At 34.9% G+C, this 23,228-nt stretch overlaps 1 protein-coding gene across 1 annotated transcript; it reads right to left on the bottom strand.

Annotated features, from left to right (window-relative positions):
- Nucleotides 1-23,146, bottom strand: nero (deoxyhypusine hydroxylase nero). The gene is made up of 2 exons (XM_072543454.1): nt 22,653-23,146; nt 1-671 (listed from the first exon to the last, which is right to left on the bottom strand). The coding sequence occupies exons 1-2, from the start codon at nt 22,930-22,932 to the stop codon at nt 46-48; spliced, it is 906 nt and encodes a 301-aa protein (XP_072399555.1). The 5' UTR covers nt 22,933-23,146; the 3' UTR covers nt 1-45.
- Nucleotides 23,147-23,228: the final 82 nt, after the last annotated feature.

The following is a 23,228-nucleotide window of genomic DNA, read 5'->3' on the forward strand; positions in this document are numbered from 1 at the left end:
TCCACGTATTGATAATATTTATTTACATAAAAATCAACAATAACTTCAATTACTAAGAGCATTTGCATATTGAAATTCCGGACTATTTTCATATTCGCACATATCCAAAGCTACCTCACAACTCTCTTTAACCACTCTCTTGGGATCTTCCAAATACTTAGTTAAAATTTCGGTACACTCTTCAGTAGCTATAGCACCCAAAGCCTCTGCACATTCATGCCGAACCATTTCATTTTCAAGACTATCCTCTAAAGACTGTTTAAGATATTTTGTGGCTCTTTCATCTTGTAATTGCCCCAAAACAAATGCAATTTCATGTTTGAATAAGGCACTCCCATGTTGCAAAGCTGTTCCTAAGGCATCTATAGATTCTGTAGTTTGTAAATTTCTTAAAGAAAACATAGCTCGGTATCTTTCAAAAAGACTGGTATTTTCATCTAGTAAGACCTTCTTCAATGCTGGAACATCAGTATCTTGACAAGGAGGTGCAGGATCCACAGAATTATAAGGGTTTGCTGATGAAAGTTTTTCATCCTGTTTTTGAGACTGCAACCACTTTATTCTGTCTAATGCCAATTGGCAGGTTTCTGCAACTTCTATCACTGGATCATTTTTATGTTTCTCAAGAATTTTTATGCTTTCTATACTTCCAATAGCTCCTAAAGCTTCACCTAAAAATGATGATAAACATTATTTAATAAATTTTGAAATGAAAAAATTTTTACATTCAAATTTGGAAAGTACACACCAATAAAAAAAGAAGGCAAACCTCACAAAAACATTAACTAGTAAAGTATTTGAATAAGCACGTTTTGGTGCCACTAACTATTTAAAAATGTTACAACCAAGTGTAAAACTTTTAGTATAATTGGTATATTAAATTCATCATATAAATATCCAAAAGGATTTTTTTCCTTACATGATGCATGAACCATGCAGGGTTATTAGAGTGTATGGATTGTGATACAGAATTAGAACTTAACAATAGAATATTAACCATAGCAATAGATAATTAGATAACAGCTTGCAGTTTTTGAGGAAAGCGAAAATATTTTTTGTGTAACTGTCTTTTTCAAGAACACTATTTAATGTTGATGGTATTGTCCTCGACGCATCAAGGAATTTGGATATCGGTTAAAATACTTGGGAATTCCAAGGTTGGCCAAATCCAAATTTCTAATTGATTCGATGCAGGGAAATTCCAGTTTCGCTACGTAAAACAAAGGATTTGTTTTACATAAAAGCAGGTAGATTTTCTCTCATCGGTCAGTCGAGCTTGCCTCTTCTACTGTAGACCTAGTCGGTGCTATTATTGTTCCTACTAAGTTATTGTTTTATTTCTGATTTCTTATATACCATTTTTATTTTAGCATTATTGTATATTCAGACCTTTTCAGGTTAGAATATTACTTTGATCTATATTTGTTCATATACTGATTGTTTGATATTTTAATTGGTTATTTTGATTGTTTATTTTTCTTGTATTTTGTGTCTAAGTTGTTCTTCCGTAAGTTAAGAACACTTAGAAATATTTATCTTGCTTTTTCTATTTTATATTTTGATTTGTACTTTGTCTAAGTAGTTCTTTCCGGTAAGTCAAACAACTCTTAGAAATATTTCTCTGAATATTTGACTTGTTATTTTAATTGTTTGTCTAAGCCGTTCTTTTCCGGTAAGTCAAAGAACTCTTAGAAATATTTTCATAATTATTGTTGCATTATTATTTCCGATATTTTATCTAAGATATTTTTCTTAAGTTAAGAAAATACTTAATACATTTGTTTCTTTCATTTTCTATTTTATGCTAAGTTGTTTCTTCCGTAAGTCAAGAAACACTTAGCAATATTTTCACATATTTTCTATATTTGATTTTTCTTATTTTCTTTTATAAGTCGTTTCTTCCGTAAGTCAAGAAACACTTATAAATATTTGTGCATTTATTTTACTATATTTGATTCTCTTGTTTATTTTCTATTCTAAGTTGTTTCTTCCGTAAGTCAAGAAACACTTAGACATATTTCTATAATCTGTTTCATTTTTGCATTTATCGTTTTATATTTTGAGTATTTTATTTTTCCATTCTAAGTTGTTTCTTCCGTAAGTCAAGAAACACTTAGAAACATTTTCTTTGCATTGTACTTTTATACCATTTTATTTTTCTTGTTTACTAAGTTATTCCTTCCGTAAGTCAAGGAATACTTAGACTATTTTACCTGTTCTGTTTTCTATTTTTGATCTGTTATTTTGTAACTGCTCCTTGGAACTGTTACCTATAACGAATACTTGTCACGGTAACCGTTATTTTATACCAGTAGAAGTATTAAACCATTTTATCAGTGACAAGCAAAGATGATCAACACCCGGTCTAATTCCGAGGACAGGAAGAAGTCCGCAGAGCCGGCGATGGGTCCTACAGGCCCAAATTCCCCCTCTCGGCAACATGGCGCCCAACCCACTAAAACCGAATCCACGACCCCAGGACCGTCTTCGAGCCAGCCTTCCACAGCTGACTTCATCTCTGCCCTTATGCAAGCGATGACGGCCCTATCGACCACTCAAGGCACCACACCCCAGATGCCTCATCCTGAGCCACCGAAGCCCAGGATTTTATATATGAAGCCCCCTCAGTTCTCAGGCCGGGGCACTGAAAACCCTCTCAGCTTTCTAACCAGAGCCGAGACCTTCTTGACGTGGACGAGGACAATTGGATAGATTACCTCATCGACAACTCACTCCACGGCGACGCGAAGAAATGGGCCCAGAAGCTTTCCCACACAGACCTACCGTACGACACCTTCCGAGACCGTCTCCTGAGGAAGTACAACGACCCCGCTTTGCTCTCAGCCCTCACGTCGAAACTTCATGGAGAACATCAACGGAAGGATGAATCCACGGAGGACTTTATCAACGGTAAAGCAGCCTTATTCAGACGTCTCGCACCATACACCCCTGAGGACCAGAGGTGTATCACCATCGTAAACTTACTGAGACCCGACATCGCGATCTGCCTGAGAGCGAACATCCCCAGAACCGAGGAAGACCTTCTGACAATCGCCCAGGGCATGGAATGTGACATCCGCCGGACCGGCAAACCCCAGCAGCAGCAGCAGCAACAACAGCCGTACCGTCCCCTACGTCAGGATAACGCTCCACGACACCCTGAAGCGATAGACCAATGGAGGAACCCCAGCGGACAGTACAGGATGCCATCAATGGACCAACCACCACCTCCAACCCCACAGAACCAGGGAAACGCCAATCGGGGCGCCAACTGAACCCTGTTGTGAAGATGGTGCCCCAACTGAATCCTATTCAGGTACAACCCTCGACAGCAGGCCTCCCCCAACTCTATGGAAGGATCAACGGGCAGCAAGTGAAGATTTTGGTCGACACCGGTGCCTCCGGGAACTTCGTTCACCAGAGGTTGATCCAGAGACGGGACCTGCAACGAGGACCAGGACTGGTTCAGCTGGCATGCACGGGCAGCACATCCCGCACCCTAGGGACTGCTGCAGTCAATATGAACATTGATACTCTGGACACGACTGTAAACTGCATGGTTATGGAGGATTTGAACCACGACGTTGTGTTAGGGATGCCTTGGTTGGAGCAGGAAGAGGCCAATGTAGACATACCCCGAAAATGTCTACACGCTGGTACTGCCTGCCGAAACACCATCTACTGGGCGACCCCAGTAGAAAGGCAAGCCAAACCACAACAGCTGGAATTCCATCAAACCCCATCCCAACAAGCAGAGCAGTCAACCCAAGAGGACAATGAAATATTAGACAACCGTCCACGTCAGCCGACCACTGAAGAAACCGAAACAGCGGACATCAGTACAGGCACACCCGAAGAAGAAGAAGAAGCCTACGGAGTTCAATTACTAGAGACGATGGAGGACGTCGACGAGGAGGAAGAACCTAGCCTGACAGCAGATGACATGCCAGACGCCGAATGCCTTCTATTGATAGAGACAATGGAGCACGGCGACGAGGAGGAGGACACCGACCCCATCCTCGACGGTCCGGTCGACATACCACTCCGAGAGGAAATCCGGAGAAGTCACCGGACACACAAGAGAAAGAAACGACTTCGAAGACGCGAGCAGCAAACCTCCGAAGACGTACCCAGGAGCGAGATTGAAGAGAATCTCCTCCAAGAGTTCACGATGGTGGACGATGCTGACCATAGGACCCTGACCCCTCCGGACGGACGGGATGAAGGAACCACAGCGCAGCCGACCGCTAAAGATGAACAAGGATAAGGTCCCATTACGACACGTGGAGATATCAAGGTGAATTGAGTAGCCTTATATCTTCACGACGTCGTAGGACCTCCTCAGGGTGAATAAAGTAGCCCTGACGGAAGCAGACGAGCCACCCGGCACACCTGGACCACCTGGGCCTACTGGACCATATACAATTAAGTTCAAATATCTTAAGTACAATATCTTAGTTTTTTTTTATCTTAAGTCTTTTACATTATATTCTTTTAGGGTAAAAATTTTATTATTGTATTTTTTTTTATTCTTAAATTGTATTTTTCTATTGTTTTAATAAATTTTCTTAGCACCGTTAGGTCTTTCAGAGGAGGGGGGATGTCCTCGACGCATCAAGGAATTTGGATATCGGTTAAAATACTTGGGAATTCCAAGGTTGGCCAAATCCAAATTTCTAATTGATTCGATGCAGGGAAATTCCACTTTCGCTACGTAAAACAAAGGATTTGTTTTACATAAAAGCAGGTAGATTTTCTCTCATCGGTCAGTCGAGCTTGCCTCTTCTACTGTAGACCTAGTCGGTGCTATTAAGGCCGATTCACATTAGACGTTCAGGTCACGCTCCGCTCAAGTTCCGCTCAGGATCAAGAATTGTGTACACTATTCACAGTAGGCGCTCAGGTGACGCTCCGCTCACGATCAAGAATTTCGGTATACTATTCAATTTGGCGGGACTCAGAGAATAGGCACAGTTTGCATATATAAATTTGTTTAACATGTTTAAAGATTTTTCTAACAGTGATTTGCCTGTCATTGCTTTATGTTTGGACGAAGAAGAACTTCAGTCAATCAATAAACAGCCAAGAATATGGGTGCACAATATTTTAAAAACAAGGAAAACAGAAGGGGAGTTTTTTACTCTGTATAAAGGTCTCTATGACGATGAAACTAAATTTTTTCAGTACTTTCGAATGACAAAACATAAATTTTATTGTACCGTATCAAAATACAGTCTATCTCCCTGGTTGTACAATTCCTTACAGCAGCGCACCAATTCAATCAACTGTTCGTCATCCATCGAGCTGTGAAAATCGTACCTTCACCTGACTGTTACTAATTCACACTACCCTGCCGCTCCACTCCACTCAGATCAAGTTACGATCAAACTATTCTCCTGGAGAATCGCAGCGGTCAAAAGAGCGGGACGGAACGTGAGCGTTGTGTTTACTGTGAATAGCACCATTTAAGATGCGTGTAAGAATACTTGACTGAACCTTGAGCTGAGCGTGAGCGGAGCGTGACCTGAGCTATAATGTGAATCGGCCTTTATTGTTCCTACTAAGTTATTGTTTTATTTCTGATTTCTTATATACCATTTTTATTTTAGCATTATTGTATATTCAGACCTTTTCAGGTTAGAATATTACTTTGATCTATATTTGTTCATATACTGATTGTTTGATATTTTAATTGGTTATTTTGATTGTTTATTTTTCTTGTATTTTGTGTCTAAGTTGTTCTTCCGTAAGTTAAGAACACTTAGAAATATTTATCTTGCTTTTTCTATTTTATATTTTGATTTGTACTTTGTCTAAGTAGTTCTTTCCGGTAAGTCAAACAACTCTTAGAAATATTTCTCTGAATATTTGACTTGTTATTTTAATTGTTTGTCTAAGCCGTTCTTTTCCGGTAAGTCAAAGAACTCTTAGAAATATTTTCATAATTATTGTTGCATTATTATTTCCGATATTTTATCTAAGATATTTTTCTTAAGTTAAGAAAATACTTAATACATTTGTTTCTTTCATTTTCTATTTTATGCTAAGTTGTTTCTTCCGTAAGTCAAGAAACACTTAGCAATATTTTCACATATTTTCTATATTTGATTTTTCTTATTTTCTTTTATAAGTCGTTTCTTCCGTAAGTCAAGAAACACTTATAAATATTTGTGCATTTATTTTACTATATTTGATTCTCTTGTTTATTTTCTATTCTAAGTTGTTTCTTCCGTAAGTCAAGAAACACTTAGACATATTTCTATAATCTGTTTCATTTTTGCATTTATCGTTTTATATTTTGAGTATTTTATTTTTCCATTCTAAGTTGTTTCTTCCGTAAGTCAAGAAACACTTAGAAACATTTTCTTTGCATTGTACTTTTATACCATTTTATTTTTCTTGTTTACTAAGTTATTCCTTCCGTAAGTCAAGGAATACTTAGACTATTTTACCTGTTCTGTTTTCTATTTTTGATCTGTTATTTTGTAACTGCTCCTTGGAACTGTTACCTATAACGAATACTTGTCACGGTAACCGTTATTTTATACCAGTAGAAGTATTAAACCATTTTATCAGTGACAAGCAAAGATGATCAACACCCGGTCTAATTCCGAGGACAGGAAGAAGTCCGCAGAGCCGGCGATGGGTCCTACAGGCCCAAATTCCCCCTCTCGGCAACAGTATGTTACACATTTTGTGTTGCACATCATACTTGGGGCACTGCAATAAACAATGTTTTACCATTAAGACACTTTTAAACATTTCACACACAGGTTTATCACCATGTTTTAGTAGATAGTTGTGTGTTAAATGAGTATGACCAATACGAAGGTGAGTGAAGGTTACTTGTTCTCTTCTATTGTTAAATTTTGTGATTTTATGATGGTAAATATCAACTTCGTACAGCTTGGTTGGGGAGTTCTTCCATGTATCCTGCCCTATTGTATTAGTATTTTCTTTAAAATATGCCTTCAGGCAGGTGTGTAGATATTTCATGTTCTCTTCTGTGTTTGGGTTAGTAGGTGCATTTTTTTCTATTTTGTCTACAATCTCGTTACCTTTGATTTGAGAATTTGTAATAATGTTATTTCTGTTTTTATTTTTGTTAACTATCAGAACTAGTGCTTTTAGTATGGCAAACAGTTCAGCAGAGGATGTTGTATATGAAGGTAATTTGTAATCTGTGTAATCTTATGACTACATTGCTGCCCCAGTTTCATCTTCATTTTTGTATCGGTGTAAACTTTGAAACAGCTACCATATTTGCTTAATATTTTAAGAAATTCTTGATTAATTTTACTTGTTGGCGTTTCTGATTTATTTAGGCGCGATAGGCTGGTATCAGTAGAGGGAAGGCAAATTATCCAAGGAGGAGGGGTTTATATTAAGAAGATATCGTAGGTGTCTGGAAAACGGATATCTATTTTTAACAAGTAGGATTGTAGGCGGTAATAGAAGGGTGGTCAGTTCGATCTGACGTTTGGAAACAACTTTTAGTAGTCAGCGAATATGTTGTGTATAACTGGATTATCTTGATTAGATAATACTGCAGCGGCATAAGAAAGACTTTAGATAAGAAGATATTGTCTTCTAACCGCAAGTGGGATCTCTCCAGTCTCCCAGTATAGGGTTTGTATTGGACTCGTGTGGTGAGCTCCTTAGGAAATTCCAAGACCTGTATTTTGAATCACATCTATTGTTTTTAATTACGTTTTTTAGGGTTTTTTTTGAGAAGTTGTAAACAATTGAGCCATAGTCAAGTTTGGAATGTACTAGGGTCTTGTAGAAATGTAGTAATGTAGAAGAGTCGGCGACCCATTTTTTGTTTGCAAGTGATGTAACAAATTTATTCCACGCTGACATGTCTTTTTTAAATATTCTAAATTTATATTCCAAGTTAGTTTTTGGTCAAAGATCATACCAAGGAATCTAACTTCGTCTACATATTTGAACAATCTTCAATTTAAATATAAGTTTTTTGGTTTTATTTAGCGACTTTTTGTAAAATACACTGCTTTGGTTTTAAGGATATTGAACTAGAGTCCACTTATGAACAACCATTCTTCAATATGATTTATGGCTTTTTGGACATGGTTATGGATGGTTGTTAGGTTCTTTCCTCTACAAAGTATAACTAAATCATCTGCATATAGCCTAGCTTTTAGAGGACATTTAATTTTTGCAGTAATAGAGTTTATAGCTACAAGAAACAGTAGTGCTAAGGTTCAAGCCCCGTGGTATACCATTTTCTTGATTTCTTGTTGAGGAATATATGCGTTCTACTCTGACTTGAAACTGTCTATTTTTGACGTGACAACGTCTTAAATTAGGTTGTGGCTCGGAGTCATTTAAGAAAAAGTGTAACGCCCGCTCACGTCTGTTACAGTGAGTCACCGAACGAGAGAGAGGCCCGCCGGACCGGCGAATGCCTTGCGTCTCTCTCCCACTCAAACATGATCGGTCCGCTGCGCGCGGCACTAGAGAATTAGGCGCGTTGAATCGCTAAAGTTGAAAATCGTTGAAAGTATCGTCAGCTGTGTCTGTAGTGAAAATGTGGAGCGCTTACAGTGTCCTATTTTAGGGGGAACCACCAGTATCAGATATAATTTTAGGAAATTACCTAGGGACCTATATTCTTTTATAATATTGCTATGGATTTATCCATTTAATATTGAGCAATGATTGTAAACATTCTTTATAGTTTAAACTTCAATGAAAATTATTAACTGTGTCTAAAGACATATATGATATGAGGTATTTTACCAAAGAGTATTAAGTATAATGAATATACATAAAAACATAATTTTGTTTTCTTAGGATTTAACATTTTGTCAGCACATTATCTCAAATTCACACTTAAATCAATATGTTTTTACTATTAGGTCTGTTGAATGTTTGTTCTTTACACAAAATTTAGTCTATACTTCATATTTATTAAAGGCGGTAAAATATACATTACAATTCAGTTGTTTATAAACCACTTTCAAAGCATAAAGAACCTTTTAAGCTTTATTTATATTATTTTGTGTATATTAATTGAGTTAATTGGAGTAGCCCACTTTGATACAAAAATACAGTCAATTTATGGATATTTCAAGGTGACAATCTAAAAAAAGCTGATTTCCTCCCATGCATTTTATTAGAAACACTTGAAATTTAAAAAAAAATTAAAAATCGTAAGATGTAAGACCTTAATCGTGAGATCGTGAGATTTGTCTTCAATTCGTGAGTAGATTCGTCATTTACAACAACTACAACAATAAAGGTAAATAATTGTACACTAATATTTCATTATCGTAAACTATGATTGATTGATTAATTGTTAGATTGACACAAAAGTTGAGAAACTGAGTTTATAGCGGCAATTCCTTGTTCCTATTGTGCAATTTAATAATATTCATATCAATAAATATTCTACCGAGAAAAAGACGTTGTCACGTAAAATCTTCGCCCGTAAAACCGACTTTACAGGCAACCGATTTTTTTAATTCTATTTATAGTATATAGTCTACTTAAGTTTGATATGTATCTAAGTATGTTACCTCTAATTTTCCTTTGGGGACAGTACAGAACACACAGAAACTGTGTTTTGTGGTACTGGATCTGTTTCTATTTGGTTGGTTAAGAGTTTTGTACTTGGTATTTTATGTTGCACAGTTTGTTCGTTCAGTTGGGTTTGCTTCTGTTGGATGGCACTAGTTACTTCTTTAGCATTGATTATAAACCACCCATAGATACCTCACTCTAAGGTAAAAACGAATTCAGTGTTAAACTCCGCCCACTTACACCTCTTTGCCCCTCACGCCTAAGTACTACCAGACTGTATGGTGGCGACATTAATTCAAATCTTTGCCAAGATTGAAAAATAAATTTGAGTTACCTGCTCCGGCCATTGTCTAGTGCAATAGACGACAATAGAAGGATGGCATTCAGCATTTTCACAAATAATTTTAACGTGCTTGTAATCTATATTATTGAATTCCGATTTTACTTCAGAAAAAACGCTAAAAATTGATTAATGAAAACAGTAGAGGTTTTCTAAAAATTATTTATTTATCAATACACTACAAAAAAAATAACAAAATATAAAATACATAATACAATTAGCAGTGATAAATTACATCTCATGTAAATTACTTTTTTGTAACTTTTCAAACAAATTAATTTCGAGAATTGATGCAAACTAAAATATTTCAAGCTAATATACAGAATTTATTTCCAGATTTAGTCCATTCACGATGTAACGAGATCTAACTAGTTACAAATGCAAAAGTGTTAAGAAGGTTACAATGTTACAAAAGGATTGCGAGGTGATAAAGAACATCAACACAAGAAAGCTGGAATATTTAGGTCACATTACCGAAGGTGCGAAATATGAGATATTAGGCTCATAATACAAGGTAAAATTAAGGGTAAAAGATCCATAGGTAGAAGAAGAATTTCCTGGCTGAGAAACTTAAGAGAGTGATATAGTTGCAGCTCAATAGATCTTTTCAGAGCAGCCGCCAATAAAGTACGGATAGCTGTGGTGATGGCCAACCTTCGATAGGAGAAGGAACTTCGACAAGAAGAAGAGGATATAAATTTTGTTCTGATAGTAACATTGTACTACCAAAAATTGACAATTTAACTAGAAATGGCAATATAGAAGTCAATTATATTCTGTACAAAATAAGAAATTGTATAGAGGTGAACTAAAATAAATACACATAATCTACTGTTCGATCGCATACTGTTTACATTTAAAAATTTTCTGAGGACTTTCTGGAATTACGTCATCGAGGTTTTAAAAGCAAGTAGTGGTGAGTACCAAATGCAATCGATTTTGACTTTGACAAAATACCACAAAATACCAACGTTAAAAATGAATAATGCAAGTGCATATCTTGATAAAATGACAGGGAATTTCCAACATATAAATAGTTGAGGGCCATCTGCCTAGGAACAATAGGTAAAAGCTGATAAACGGACAGGATTAGAAAGTTTAAAGCATCACTAATTAGATCATATTTCAAAACAAAGTAAATAAGTATATTTGAATGTCAATTCTTTTCAAACTAAGATTGTAAAATAAAATTTTAGGAAAAAAATATTTATTATTTCTTGTTCTCAAGAAGTACTTTTATTATTGACAATATCGAAACATTTTATTAAAGTGAAGTCGTTTTACCCTGTCGTATTTCGGATTAACGCCCGAAAAATAATTTATGACTCTAGTTACAGCCACTCTGTTATGCTTTCCCTTTTCTACCTGCTTTGTGGTACCGAACCTCCTACTGGTCGGCTGTAGTACTTGAGGATAAATCAGCGCTACCAAAACAATTTTTTTATAAATCGTGAAAAAACGCAAATTGAATGCTTTGTGATAATTTATTGAAAAAACTTTTATAATTTTATTTCAAATAAAATTGTCTCGAGGAGTGCATCCATTCATTGCCGTCGCATAACTGGATAATTTTAGTTGTTATATTTGCAAAAATAGTAAACAGTCTGCGGAGTCGAGGCTCTCCATTGACCGGACTCATCGGCCAATGACCGACGTGCCCTGCCACCGAGGCCCCGCCCCCTCGTGTATATATTCAGAGAGCTCTGAAAAATCTCGCTATTAGTATTCAACGATCGCCGGTTTTCAATAGTGACAATGGGTAACGTACAAGAAAACGATAGAACACCTAAATATAAGTTTTTGTCTCCGAGTGAGCGTCGAATTGTGTTGAAAGTGGAAAATTATTTTACTTTGGAAAAAATCAACATGGGACCAATTACCAAAAGGACAAGTGCAGCTTGTGGAATTTCAGAACGGACCTTGCAAAGAGTTCGCAAAATGAGTGAGGAGGAATTAAGTAAGGAAAATAAAAGGATTCGTTTGCATCTGAAAACCCTCGACTTGCCACAAGGTATTAAAATCTCAATCAGAAATATCATTTATGACATGTACAAAGCAAAAGAACATGTTACAAGAAAGACACTTATTCAAAAAATAAAGGACAGAGAACTTTGTGATATGGGTTTGACCAGTTTATTAAAAGTATTAAAAGCTATGGGTTTTAGATACAAAAAAACCAATAATCGTAAAGTGTTGTGCGAGCTGTCCTCGCTCAACGTTGTTGGAAAAAGGTGGAAATTTATAAGAAACTATTTAAAAAACAAGAATTCCGAATTTGCCAGACAATTTGTGTTTCTTGACGAAACATGGATTTTTGCGAAAGGAAATAATACCAAATCATCCTGGCAAGATGATTCTACCAAATGCTATTCGAGTACTAGTGCGAGTAATGGCAAAAGATATATTATATTGCATGCAGGAAATACGGAAGGTTTTATACCCAATGCTAGTCTTATATTTTCTTCGACAAAAAAAAAAACTGATGATTACCACGGAAATATGGACGCCGATATTTTTGAACATTGGTTTGAGGAAAAATTATTAAAAAATCTGGAAAATCCGTCATTAATAGTCTTAGACAATGCTTCGTATCACACCAGAGAGGAGGAAAAGTTTCCCACAAGCAGCTGGAAAAAAAGAAGACTTAAGAAAGTGGCTGTCGGAGAAAAATATAGAACACGAACATCTAGTTTTAAAAGTTGAATTATTAAATAAGTGCAAAGAACACATTACTGAGAAAAAATTTTTCGTTGACCAAATGGCACTAAAATATGGTCAAGAGGTCCTAAGACTACCACCATATCACTGCCAGTACAATCCAATTGAATTGGTGTGGGGCATCACTAAAAACTACTATGATAAACATGCATGTAAGACCACCGACGAAGCCAGCGTTTTACAACTCTAGCAAGATGCACTAAACCAAGTCAATGACGAACAATGGCGGAAATGTATTGAGCATACTGAAAAAAAAATTTAGAGTCATATGAAATAAAACAAGTTATTGATGAAGTAAGACCTTTAATTATTCGTAATGATGAAGATTCAGATGAATCGGATAGCGAGTCAGATAGTGATGATACCTGTCCATAGATTAAGACGTAGATAGAAAAATTAACACAAAAATGTACCAACCACAAAAAATAAACAAAAACCGCATACAGGAGAGAGCCGGAGGCACGCCGCACGACGCTCTTGAATGCAAGCACCAAAAAAATTAGATTAGCAAGTAAGATAGATTAAGGACATGACTGGACGAACGACTGGGTATTAGACGACGGATGAAAGGATTCGATGCTTGCTCGCTCTCGACTGCACTTGGTGCAGAAAAGGGAAAGCAAGTATCGGCACACAGAACCATCATTAGATCGCCGAACAATTGCTTTGACCGGTAGTGATAAAGCCAAATGGACTAACCTACCACTTAAATGTAAATACACGGAAATCTCCCATTGCCTGACGGGGGATACCGCGAAATAGTCGAGACCTGGCTCCAAAGACCAGGGAGCGGAGGAAAGCCGGGGCTTAAATATCTCAAAAACGGCTATTTTTTCGAGAATGGTATCCCAATAAAAATCGATCCAGAATTTTACGTAGATTCTAAAAAAAAAACAAAAAGCACAGTTTCTATTTAAAATAAGAAACTTAATGGCGACTTCCGGTACAACCGGAAGTGCTAGAAGAATGCAAATATTTAAAAAATGAAGAATGCTTTGCATAACCCATTATTTCAAGTTTGCAAAAACCAGTGACGACCAGAACTTTGAAAACTTTTAACCAACATGTTGCGTGAATGACCCTGTATATTTCATACTCAATGTTTATCAATTTACATTATGATATTCAATTATTATAAAACATAATACAAAGTTATTTTATTAAAAAAATCCCTAATGTCGTATTATCAAATTAAGAAAACCATACATTTTTAATTTTAGAACCGCTGACTACCTAAGGCAAATCTGAACACACTTTTATTACTTATGCGACAGGCTAAAACGATCCTGCTTTATTAAAAGTCGAGAACAATTAAAAACCACGTTCATATTTATATGAAAGTGCTATAAAAATAAAGGTATATTAATTACTCTTGAGAAGAATTAATATTCTTTAACAAACTTGGTATACGACTCATAATATTTGACATCTGATTCTTTCATTTTGAGTTTTAGGACATGCAAGTTTTTATCAATAATACATTTTTCCCTAAACTGAATAAAAAAGTTTTCCATATGATTCCAAGGTTTTAAGATATACTGATATTATAAAATATGTACTTGTTAATATCTTATATATCTTGTTAATATTTTATTGTAGATAAAACACATACTTTTGATCTAGCATAATTCTCTGCCACGCATGAAAATAAAGAAAAACCAGCAACCGCCTATAATTAAGTAAAAACACATGTTATTTTTATGAACGCACTAGACTCAGTACATTGATATACTTTAGATTTACATCTATCAAAGATATACTTAGAAAAAAGACGTTTTCATATTTATTTTAAGCACAATTTGTGATGTTTCTGGTTTGTTTACTTTTGTGGCTGTCAGTCTGTTGAATTTTTTGATGTTTATTTGTCAAATTTTTGCATTTTAAAGTTTATTTACCTTTACTTTTATTAAAAATAAGTAATTTTCTGTGAATCTTTTCCCTTTTAGTTTTTTGTTCACTTTCATTAACGTTATACCACTGACAAGTTTTTAAAAGTTTGATTTTTACCAAGAATTTTATAATTTTTCTTTTATGGTCTTCACAGCTTTCAAGCCAATTAGTAGTTAATAAAATATGCTTAGTCACATAGGTTTTTCAAAAACTGTATTATCTACTTAAAATAAATTAAAAGCATCGTCAAACTTTTCTAACAATATTGTAGTAATAGTAACAAACAAATCTGATGGCCTCTGAAGAAACTTTATTTCTTCGTTTGCGCCATAATCTCTGAAAAGTAACATTAGTTTGTGTTTCTGTAATAGAATTTTATTGTCTTTTAGCAAATCTTCCTGACATTTAATACAATTCAAATTCTTTATAATCTTATAGTAAATATAATCAGCGACATATGTAACAGCACACGTTTCTTAAAATTTGGTTGTCATTATTTTCCTTTTGCTTGTCTAAAGATTTTTCTACATGAACTGTTTGGGTTTCAATGGACTCGTCTGACATTTCGACGCTGGTTACTTCGTGGGTTAAATCTAAATTATCAGTTTGTGCTATTTCACAATTTCCATTGTCTAAAGCAATTTTTAGTTTAATATTTGTGTTATGCTTAATGGCAATTCTTAACTAACACTAGGTGATGGATTGTAACGACCCCTATTGTGCACAATCGAGAAAAAATTTTCTAGAGGATCTTGGTTCAGAAAGGATGTTAAAAGATATGACACATTATATTTTTGAAGTTCCTCCCACAAACATAAAACTGACAAAATTGTCCACTGAAAGCCGTGTAGACAGTGAATATTATTTATCTCTTTCTGATTTTCAAAAACTTTAATTTTTTAAAAATATTCTAAACCTGCTTTTAAGTTTTGAGTTGACTTGCTTAATGACATTGGCTTTCTGTTTGGATTACTATCACTACAATATTTGCTGTTAAGACCATCAAAAATATTATTTATAATTTTCAAAAATTCGGCAGTATGAGGAGCCGTTTTGGTGTGTAACTGCCCTACAGCTATAGCTGTTGATATTGCTGAGGCAACTGAGTTGGAAAAAAATTGTGCTGCTAATTTTACACGCATTTTTTGAAAATTATTAGGGTTTATATGAACGTCTGTTATTTTCACCATGCATCGTGCTCTCACATTGGTTCTATCGATGTTGTATGTGTATTCAATATCTTGCCACGATATTTGTTTAGAATCGGCAAAAAACGTCAAAAATTATTTCTTAGACTTTTTAATAAGTGGGGTGTATCAAACACAGTGAAAATCCTCTGATTTCCTATTTCTATTGCAGGCTGATCCTTACATGCGCCTAACAGCTTAAATAAAGCTCTACTATTAGATGCTTGATCACACACTACCACTTTTGGTATATACCCAATATTTTGTAATTTTGATACAACTTCAACTACAATGTTTTTTAAGTTGTCGCTATGTTTTGGACCACCTGTAACAAAATAACAAATCGGAATCTTCCAGTAATGTAGCAAGCCGCGCATCATGAAAACCAGACCTGTGTTGGCAAGTTTGTTTGTTCTTCCTAAAGCACCTAAATCTTGAAACCCTTCTATAATGTCATCTAATTTATTGTACTCCAATTGTTTTTTCAAAGAAATTTCATCAAACATTAACACACAAATTTTTTCCCACTCATCCATTGTCTCTGCTTTTTTCTTCAACTTGTCAATTAAGGAAGTGTTTAAACCAGTTCTTAATTTTGTAGCGTGCAAATCCGCTACTTTTTAGAATCAATTTTCAAATACCCACATTGCATTAGAGGTCCTCTCATTTAGCCGTGTTTATTTTCATTTTAGAAAATATTTGTTAGTTGGTTCATCTACATTTTGTGTCCGCCCGGTATAATACATTTTCAATTTTATAATGCACATAGTGAGACCCGATTCGGATTTCAAAAGGTATTTCCATTATCCCGAATAGTATTTATTGAGAAAATACTATTGCCATTTTCATTTTGAATCCCTACATTATTTCCCGTAAAATAGTCATTCTTATACGATATTTTATTCCGAAGCAAAATTATTTATCAAGTCGTTAATTTTTTGTAATTTTAAAACATTCAAAGTTTGGCAGTCTCAATAGAAATTTCTGCTTCCTTATCAGCTAATACTGACCTTCAGGTAATTTCTTTGCTTTTATAAATACCACGCTGGTCCCATTGAGTGTGATTTTCTATCGATTCCAGTCGCCAAGTAGGTGTAACGAAAATACGTTCCTAGTTGGCACCCAGGAGAAGGGCGTGGCCCTGATATTACGATGTTTCGTTCCCAGAAATAATATATAGTAACAGTTCCCCAGAAATAAAGGAAATAATATATAGTAGCAGTTGCCCAAAAATAAAGGAAATATGTAATAGGTACCAGTTCCCAGAAATAAAGGAAATATAATATATGTAATAGCAGTTCTCCAGATGGATCCATCCTTTTAAAACCCAGCAGTTTCACAAGCAACAGTTCCAGAGACAACAAATGAAAACTACCAACTGACGCCTCACGAAGAAGATCTTGAGCTGTAAATAACCCAGGACAGCACCGGAAGAAGCCCGCAGACCACAAGCTAAGTTTTTTTAATGGAATTTTGTACTTGCCTGTCAACAAGGACAGATTATTTTGTATACAGTAACTTCAATGAATACTAAAATGTAGATCCTTATTGTTACTAATAAAATGAGAGAATAAAGCATTTATACCGAAGTTCATTTCTTTTACTGATAGTGTACCGTATGCATAGGGAATGCAGAGGAGTGGAATAAAAGGACCCACAAAAGTCTCATGCTCGCCGCGTTGATGTTGGCGATGTTATCTTGAATTTGTTTCTTGGTCAGTGTTGGCATTATGAAATAAGTTCAATATCTCATCATCAACAAGAATACTACAATTTTATGACACGCAACCAAGTTTGAAGGTAATACAAAGTTAAGAGATCTAATTAAAAATTTGTAACAACTAGGAGACTTAAAATAAATAGCCAGAGCTAAATCCTTTTCATTGTGACTCCATTGTGAACGAGTTTTGTGTGAAAACTGCATATTAACAAAAGTGTGCACGTATTTGCTTTTATTTTCTAACAGTACCTGTAACATGAATTTGGTTGCCGATTTTCTGTTTTTTGTTGTTCTTCTACAACGCTGACTGTTCTTCTTTTTTTTACCTTCTCCGTCAATTCAGTTTCAAGTTTTGTGGGCAAATTAATTTCAAAACTGGAAATATCACTGAGACTACTATTTGATCTCTTAGGCGATGAAGTTGACCTAACCATACAATCGCCACTTGTAGATCTTTTACGTTTCGTACCGCAATAAACGTATGTAGAGCATACTGGTGGGGTATCACCTAAAATAGGTAATCATTGAAATGTATGTGTAATTTTAATTAAAGCAAAACAAGCATCTCCATTATTTCTGGAGTGATACTAACAACGCAGAAGGCATAGAAGGTAGAGAAAGAAGAACAAGAACGAATGACTGGTTTGACGAAGAATGTCAGATCATAACAGACAAAAAAAACAGAGCATATTTACTGATGCAACAGGGGCACAGAACCCGACAAGCAGAGGAAGAATATAAACGACTACGCAAAGAAGAAAAGAAAACTCACCGAAGAAAAAAGAGAGAATATATGAACAAAGAACTTCAAGAACTACAAGAACTAAGTAAATCAACAGAGACAAGAAAATTTTATCAGAGACTAAACAAAAGCAGAAAAGACTTCAAACCGAGAACAACGATGTGTAGAGGTAAGGAGATGTGTAGAGGTAAGGAAGGTAATATATTGACAGAACAGCAAGAGATACTAAGTAGATGGACAGAACATTTTACGGAAAAGTTTGAAGGAGATCGGAGAGAGACGAACCCTGACAAACCATTAGACCAAGCAGGCAACAGAGAAAAGACTCCACAAACAATAGCCGAGATTAGAGCAGCAGTAGACAAATTAAAGAACAATAAAGCACCGGGATCGGATCAAATAGCATCGGAGTTACTGAAGGAAGGAGGAGACGCACTAAAAAAAAAAAACAATACATGAATTGATAAAAAAGATATGGTCGAATAAACAGCTACCAGCGGAGTGGAATAGCGGTATTATTGTACCATTACATAAAAAAGGAAATCAGTTAGAATGTGGAAACTACCGTGGAATCACGCTGCTGAATGCAGCATACAAAATAATGTCCAACGTCATTTATGAAAGACTTGAAAAAACACACACCACACGCTGAAAAAATAGTGGGCAAATACCAAAGTGGCTTCTGTAGACAGAAGTCAACAATAGACCAGATATTTGTTCTGTTACAGATTCTCGAAAAAACAAGTGAATATAACATCGACACACATCATCTCTTCATAGACTTTGAAAGCGCATATGACAATATAAACCGAGAATTCTTAATAAAAGCAATGAAAGAATTTGATATACCAACACAACTAATAGAACTGATAAAAGAATCTCTAAAACTAGAAAGTAGAATCTGGATACAAAATGAATTAACGGAAACAATAGATGTGAAAAAGGGAGTACGCCAGGGAGACGCTCTATCATGCATCTTGTTCAAGATCGTACTCGAGAAAATACTGAGGGACACAACAGTCAATACACGAAGAACAATCATTAATAAAAGCGTGCAAATATTCAAATCATTTGCAGATGATGTTGACATAATCGCAAGATCAAGAAGAGAAATGATAGAGGCATACAACCAAATAGAACGAGCTGCACAAAATAGTGGTCTTAAAATCAATCAGACCAAAACAAAATATATGCAGGTAAGTAAAAACGCAGAAATAAGGCAGCCACAAAATATAACAATAGGAGAATACAACATAGACGGGGTAAAAAACTTTATACAGTTGGGATACCTAGTCACGTCTGATAATAACGTTACGGAGGAAGTGAAGAGGCGAATATTTATTGCAAATAAATGTTACCATGGCTTAATTAGGCAACTACGATCAGATAACGTCGCAAGAAAAACAAAATGCCAAATATATAAAACCCTAATAAGACCGGTACTCACATACGGCTCAGAAACCTGGACACTCACTAAAAGAGAGGAAACGTTGTTAGCCACCTTCGAAAGAAAAATCTTGCGACACATATATAAGGGCACAAAAGAAAACGGAATATGGCGAAGAAGATACAACTCTGAACTATACAAAATATTCCAGGATCCGGATATTATAACATTCATTAAAATAAAACGGCTGCATTGAATAGGACATGTAGAAAAAATGGAAGAAGGCGAAATACCAAACAAAATATTCAAACAGATGCCGGTAGGAAAAAGAACAAGAGGAAGACCGAAGTTGAGATACTTAGAACAAATAGAAAATGATATAACAACCTTAAAAATAAAAAACTGGAGAAAAAAAGCACAAAACAGATCAGAATGGAGAAGAATCCTGGAACAGGCCAGGACCCAAAAAGGGTTGTCGAGCCAGTGATGATGATACTAACAACGCATTCATATTAAAAAAATCTCTTTTGATTTAATTGTATAAAAAATATATAAATCACTCAATATCAACTGATTTTATATAAAATATATTTTAACAGTATTATTCTCATTGACAAAGCGAATTAGGCAAACATAAAAATATTTCCAAAGTTGAGTACTCACCTAAATCAGTTGCTAACTGTATAAATTTTAGAGGAACTGCATTTTTCCTTAATAATTTTCTTTGGCCACTTTGGTAAATATGTTCCACTGCAAAATGATGCTGGCAAATTACCCTCTGTTTCAGGTCACTGATCATCATCAGGTCCATCAATATTCCCGCAGTTTCTTTGCCAAATTTTTGTGTGCTCTACGTCTTTCAGGGGAAATTTAAAGAAAGATATATTATTATTTGTTCCATACTTTCGTTCAAAACATCCCGCGTAAACACACTTATGCCTTACAGAGGCCATTTTATTTAAAATGTGAGTCCTTTTTTTGATAAAATTCCGCTATAACTTCTCACAACACTAATCACAGATAATACACCTATAGGGTAAGTTCGGCCCTGACACTACTCCTACCTCCTCGCAAGTCAGAGAGAGAATGAGAAATCTCGATACGGTTTTCGAATGGCGCCATCTAGTTGTTGATACATCTTTCGGTTACCACGAGGTGAGCTATCTAGGGGGTGGTTTATAATCAATGTCTTTAGTCACCTGATTGTTACTATTTTCAATAGGATTCTCACCTGCTTCTGTATTGTGTGTTATTGAAGTTGTGTCACCTGATACAGATACCTTTGGTGGACAGTCTTTTGCTAAATGCTTGGTATTTTTGCATAAGTCTGGTTATCTCAAGATAAGTATATTCTATATGTCTCTTCATGAGTGATAACAAAAGAATTGGATAAAATATGGTTGGTTAAAGGGGATGTGTAGGTTTGCCACATGAAGCTTAATATATGCAATAATTCAGGACTTAAAGTTTCTATTGGTAGAAACTACAAGGATGACAAAAGTTTGACATTAAGTGCTTGTAGTTCAGATTCTAAGATTAAGTGCAGAATGGACAGGCAAATGTTAGAAAGTACTAGTCTTTGGCTGGGGTGATTAGTCAACATGCTTGTAAGAGTTGTTGATTAATTTTGATTTTTCTGTAGTTGGATGTATATCCTGTTGTTGGATAGCCTTTAACACAAAATAATATTGATTGTTTGAATTATTAGGCTTAATCTGTGAAGGTAATCTTCAATTTTGGTGTTGCTAATTGCATCAAATACAATTGCTTGATTTCTTGATGGAAAAACATTAGCAGTTGGTTGTCTTGTTACAGAAGAGTAACTTTTAGGTTGTAGAGATTGTTGGTCTGGTGCAGAACTAGGTTGAGGTGATGTAGATGAGGATGCCATGATGTGGTTATTAATATTTTAAATAAAAATTGTACCATTGCCAAAATATTAAAATTATAATTTTGTAGGCCAGCCTACTTATTTAGTTGTCAATATTTATTGAAATAAAGTTACCTTACCAGTGTTTATGGTTAAAATAAAACACAATGACAAAACGCATTCCCAACTTTTGCAAAAACAGAAAAACAAATAATTGGAATTTAATGTGCTTACTTGTTGGCTATTCTGATAAGAATCTCATCCAAGGATTAAAAAATTTATCAAACTGTTTTTGGTCCTATCACACCATCATCAATGATAATTGAAACATTTGTAAAAAGCCCCTTACAAAACAGTTTTAGTAAACCTTTAGTTTACATAAAAAATGTTAATTGAACATTAATTAAATGACTTATTGATGTTGATAGATTTTTAACGAAAAGGTAAGGTCCATTCGCTCAACTCGGGTATATTTTGACAGATTCATAGCTGGAAACCTACAACACAAAAGTTCCTAGCTCACAGTATTAACAGCTTAAATAAACTTTTATTGCAGACATCTTTTGATCTTTCATTGAAAAAAAAAGAAGAATTATTAAAAATAATGGAAGTGTATACTAAACCCATAAAATTTTGGGTAGTATACATTTAAAAAAATAACTATTTATTATATGGTGCAAATAAATAAACATTGATTGTAGGTAATTTGTAACGTTCCATTTTATTTACTATTTAGTTTGTTTACTATTAATATTGGCTGTGAGTATGTGTGTTTGGTTGTATACTAATTTCCAGCCACTTCTAGTCTGTCAAAAAGTAACTAACTTCGCAAAAAAATTATTACTAAATTCACTAGACAGTTCGGACTGGGAATAACGAACCGACTATAACATACACACCTTATTAATAGCTGAAATAAAGTAACGGTTGCAGACTTCATTAACTGAAAAAGAAGCCACTGCCAGTTGGTCAAAATTTAACCAATGTAGCAGTAAATAATTACTAAAATTACTAGACAGTTGGAACTGAGAATAATTGGTTTAATATACCAATTACACTAATGTTTTATACCTTTTTATAAACTATGGTATATAGCCATTGGGACCAATGGGAATTTTTCCTTTATATGCTATTTAAAAATCATTTTATATTTACTTTTGCACTGGATATTAAAACGACTTTCCTTAATAATGATAGTCCCTTAAAAACAATTTGGTTTGTGAAAATTTATTAATATGTCAAAAAGTCTTACCTGCTTCATGTCTAACCATAGGTTCTTGTTTTACATCTCCCAAAATTCGGGTGAGTATTGGATTGGCTTTTTCATCTTGCATTTGACCCAAACAGTATGCTAATTCATGTTTTAATAATACTGATGAATCAGAGAAGCAGGATGCAATGCACTGAATGGATATTTCACCTCCGATGTTTCTTAGTGTAAATAAGGCACGGAATCTTTCTTTTAAAGGTCTCGACGAGTCATTTAAAACCTTTCCAATATTTCTGATCTGATTTTCATTAACGTTAACCATCCTATTACTTCAAAATTACAAAAACATTTATAAATACAACTTTCAGTTTGACGTTTAAAAGTTAAAGGGGATTTTTTTGGTTAGTAGGGTTAATCATTAATCAATGACGTATGGGTTAGAATAGAATCTTCTTAGACAAGGAAAGAGATGAAGAATACTTCTTTAACTTTAACAACCATGTACTTGTGTTGTGGTGTGCGTGGGTGTGACGTCTGGTGTGACGTTACGTAGTTAGGTTAGGTATTAGGTATTGATATTGACAGATGACAGAATAATTATCTTTTGCACCTCTCCCA

The sequence above is a fragment of the Diabrotica undecimpunctata genome, chromosome 1 (assembly GCF_040954645.1).
Source record: "Diabrotica undecimpunctata isolate CICGRU chromosome 1, icDiaUnde3, whole genome shotgun sequence".
Classification (NCBI taxonomy): domain Eukaryota; kingdom Metazoa; phylum Arthropoda; class Insecta; order Coleoptera; family Chrysomelidae; genus Diabrotica; species Diabrotica undecimpunctata.

Coding starts and splice junctions, on each gene's coding strand:
- nero (XM_072543454.1), bottom strand. CDS start 22,932: ATGGTTAACGTTAATGAAAATCAGATCAGAAATATTGGAAAGGTTTTA. Junction 672..22,652: donor TATGGTTAGACATGAAGCAG/GTAAGACTTTTT, acceptor CATCATTTTTAG/GTGAAGCTTTAGGAGCTATT.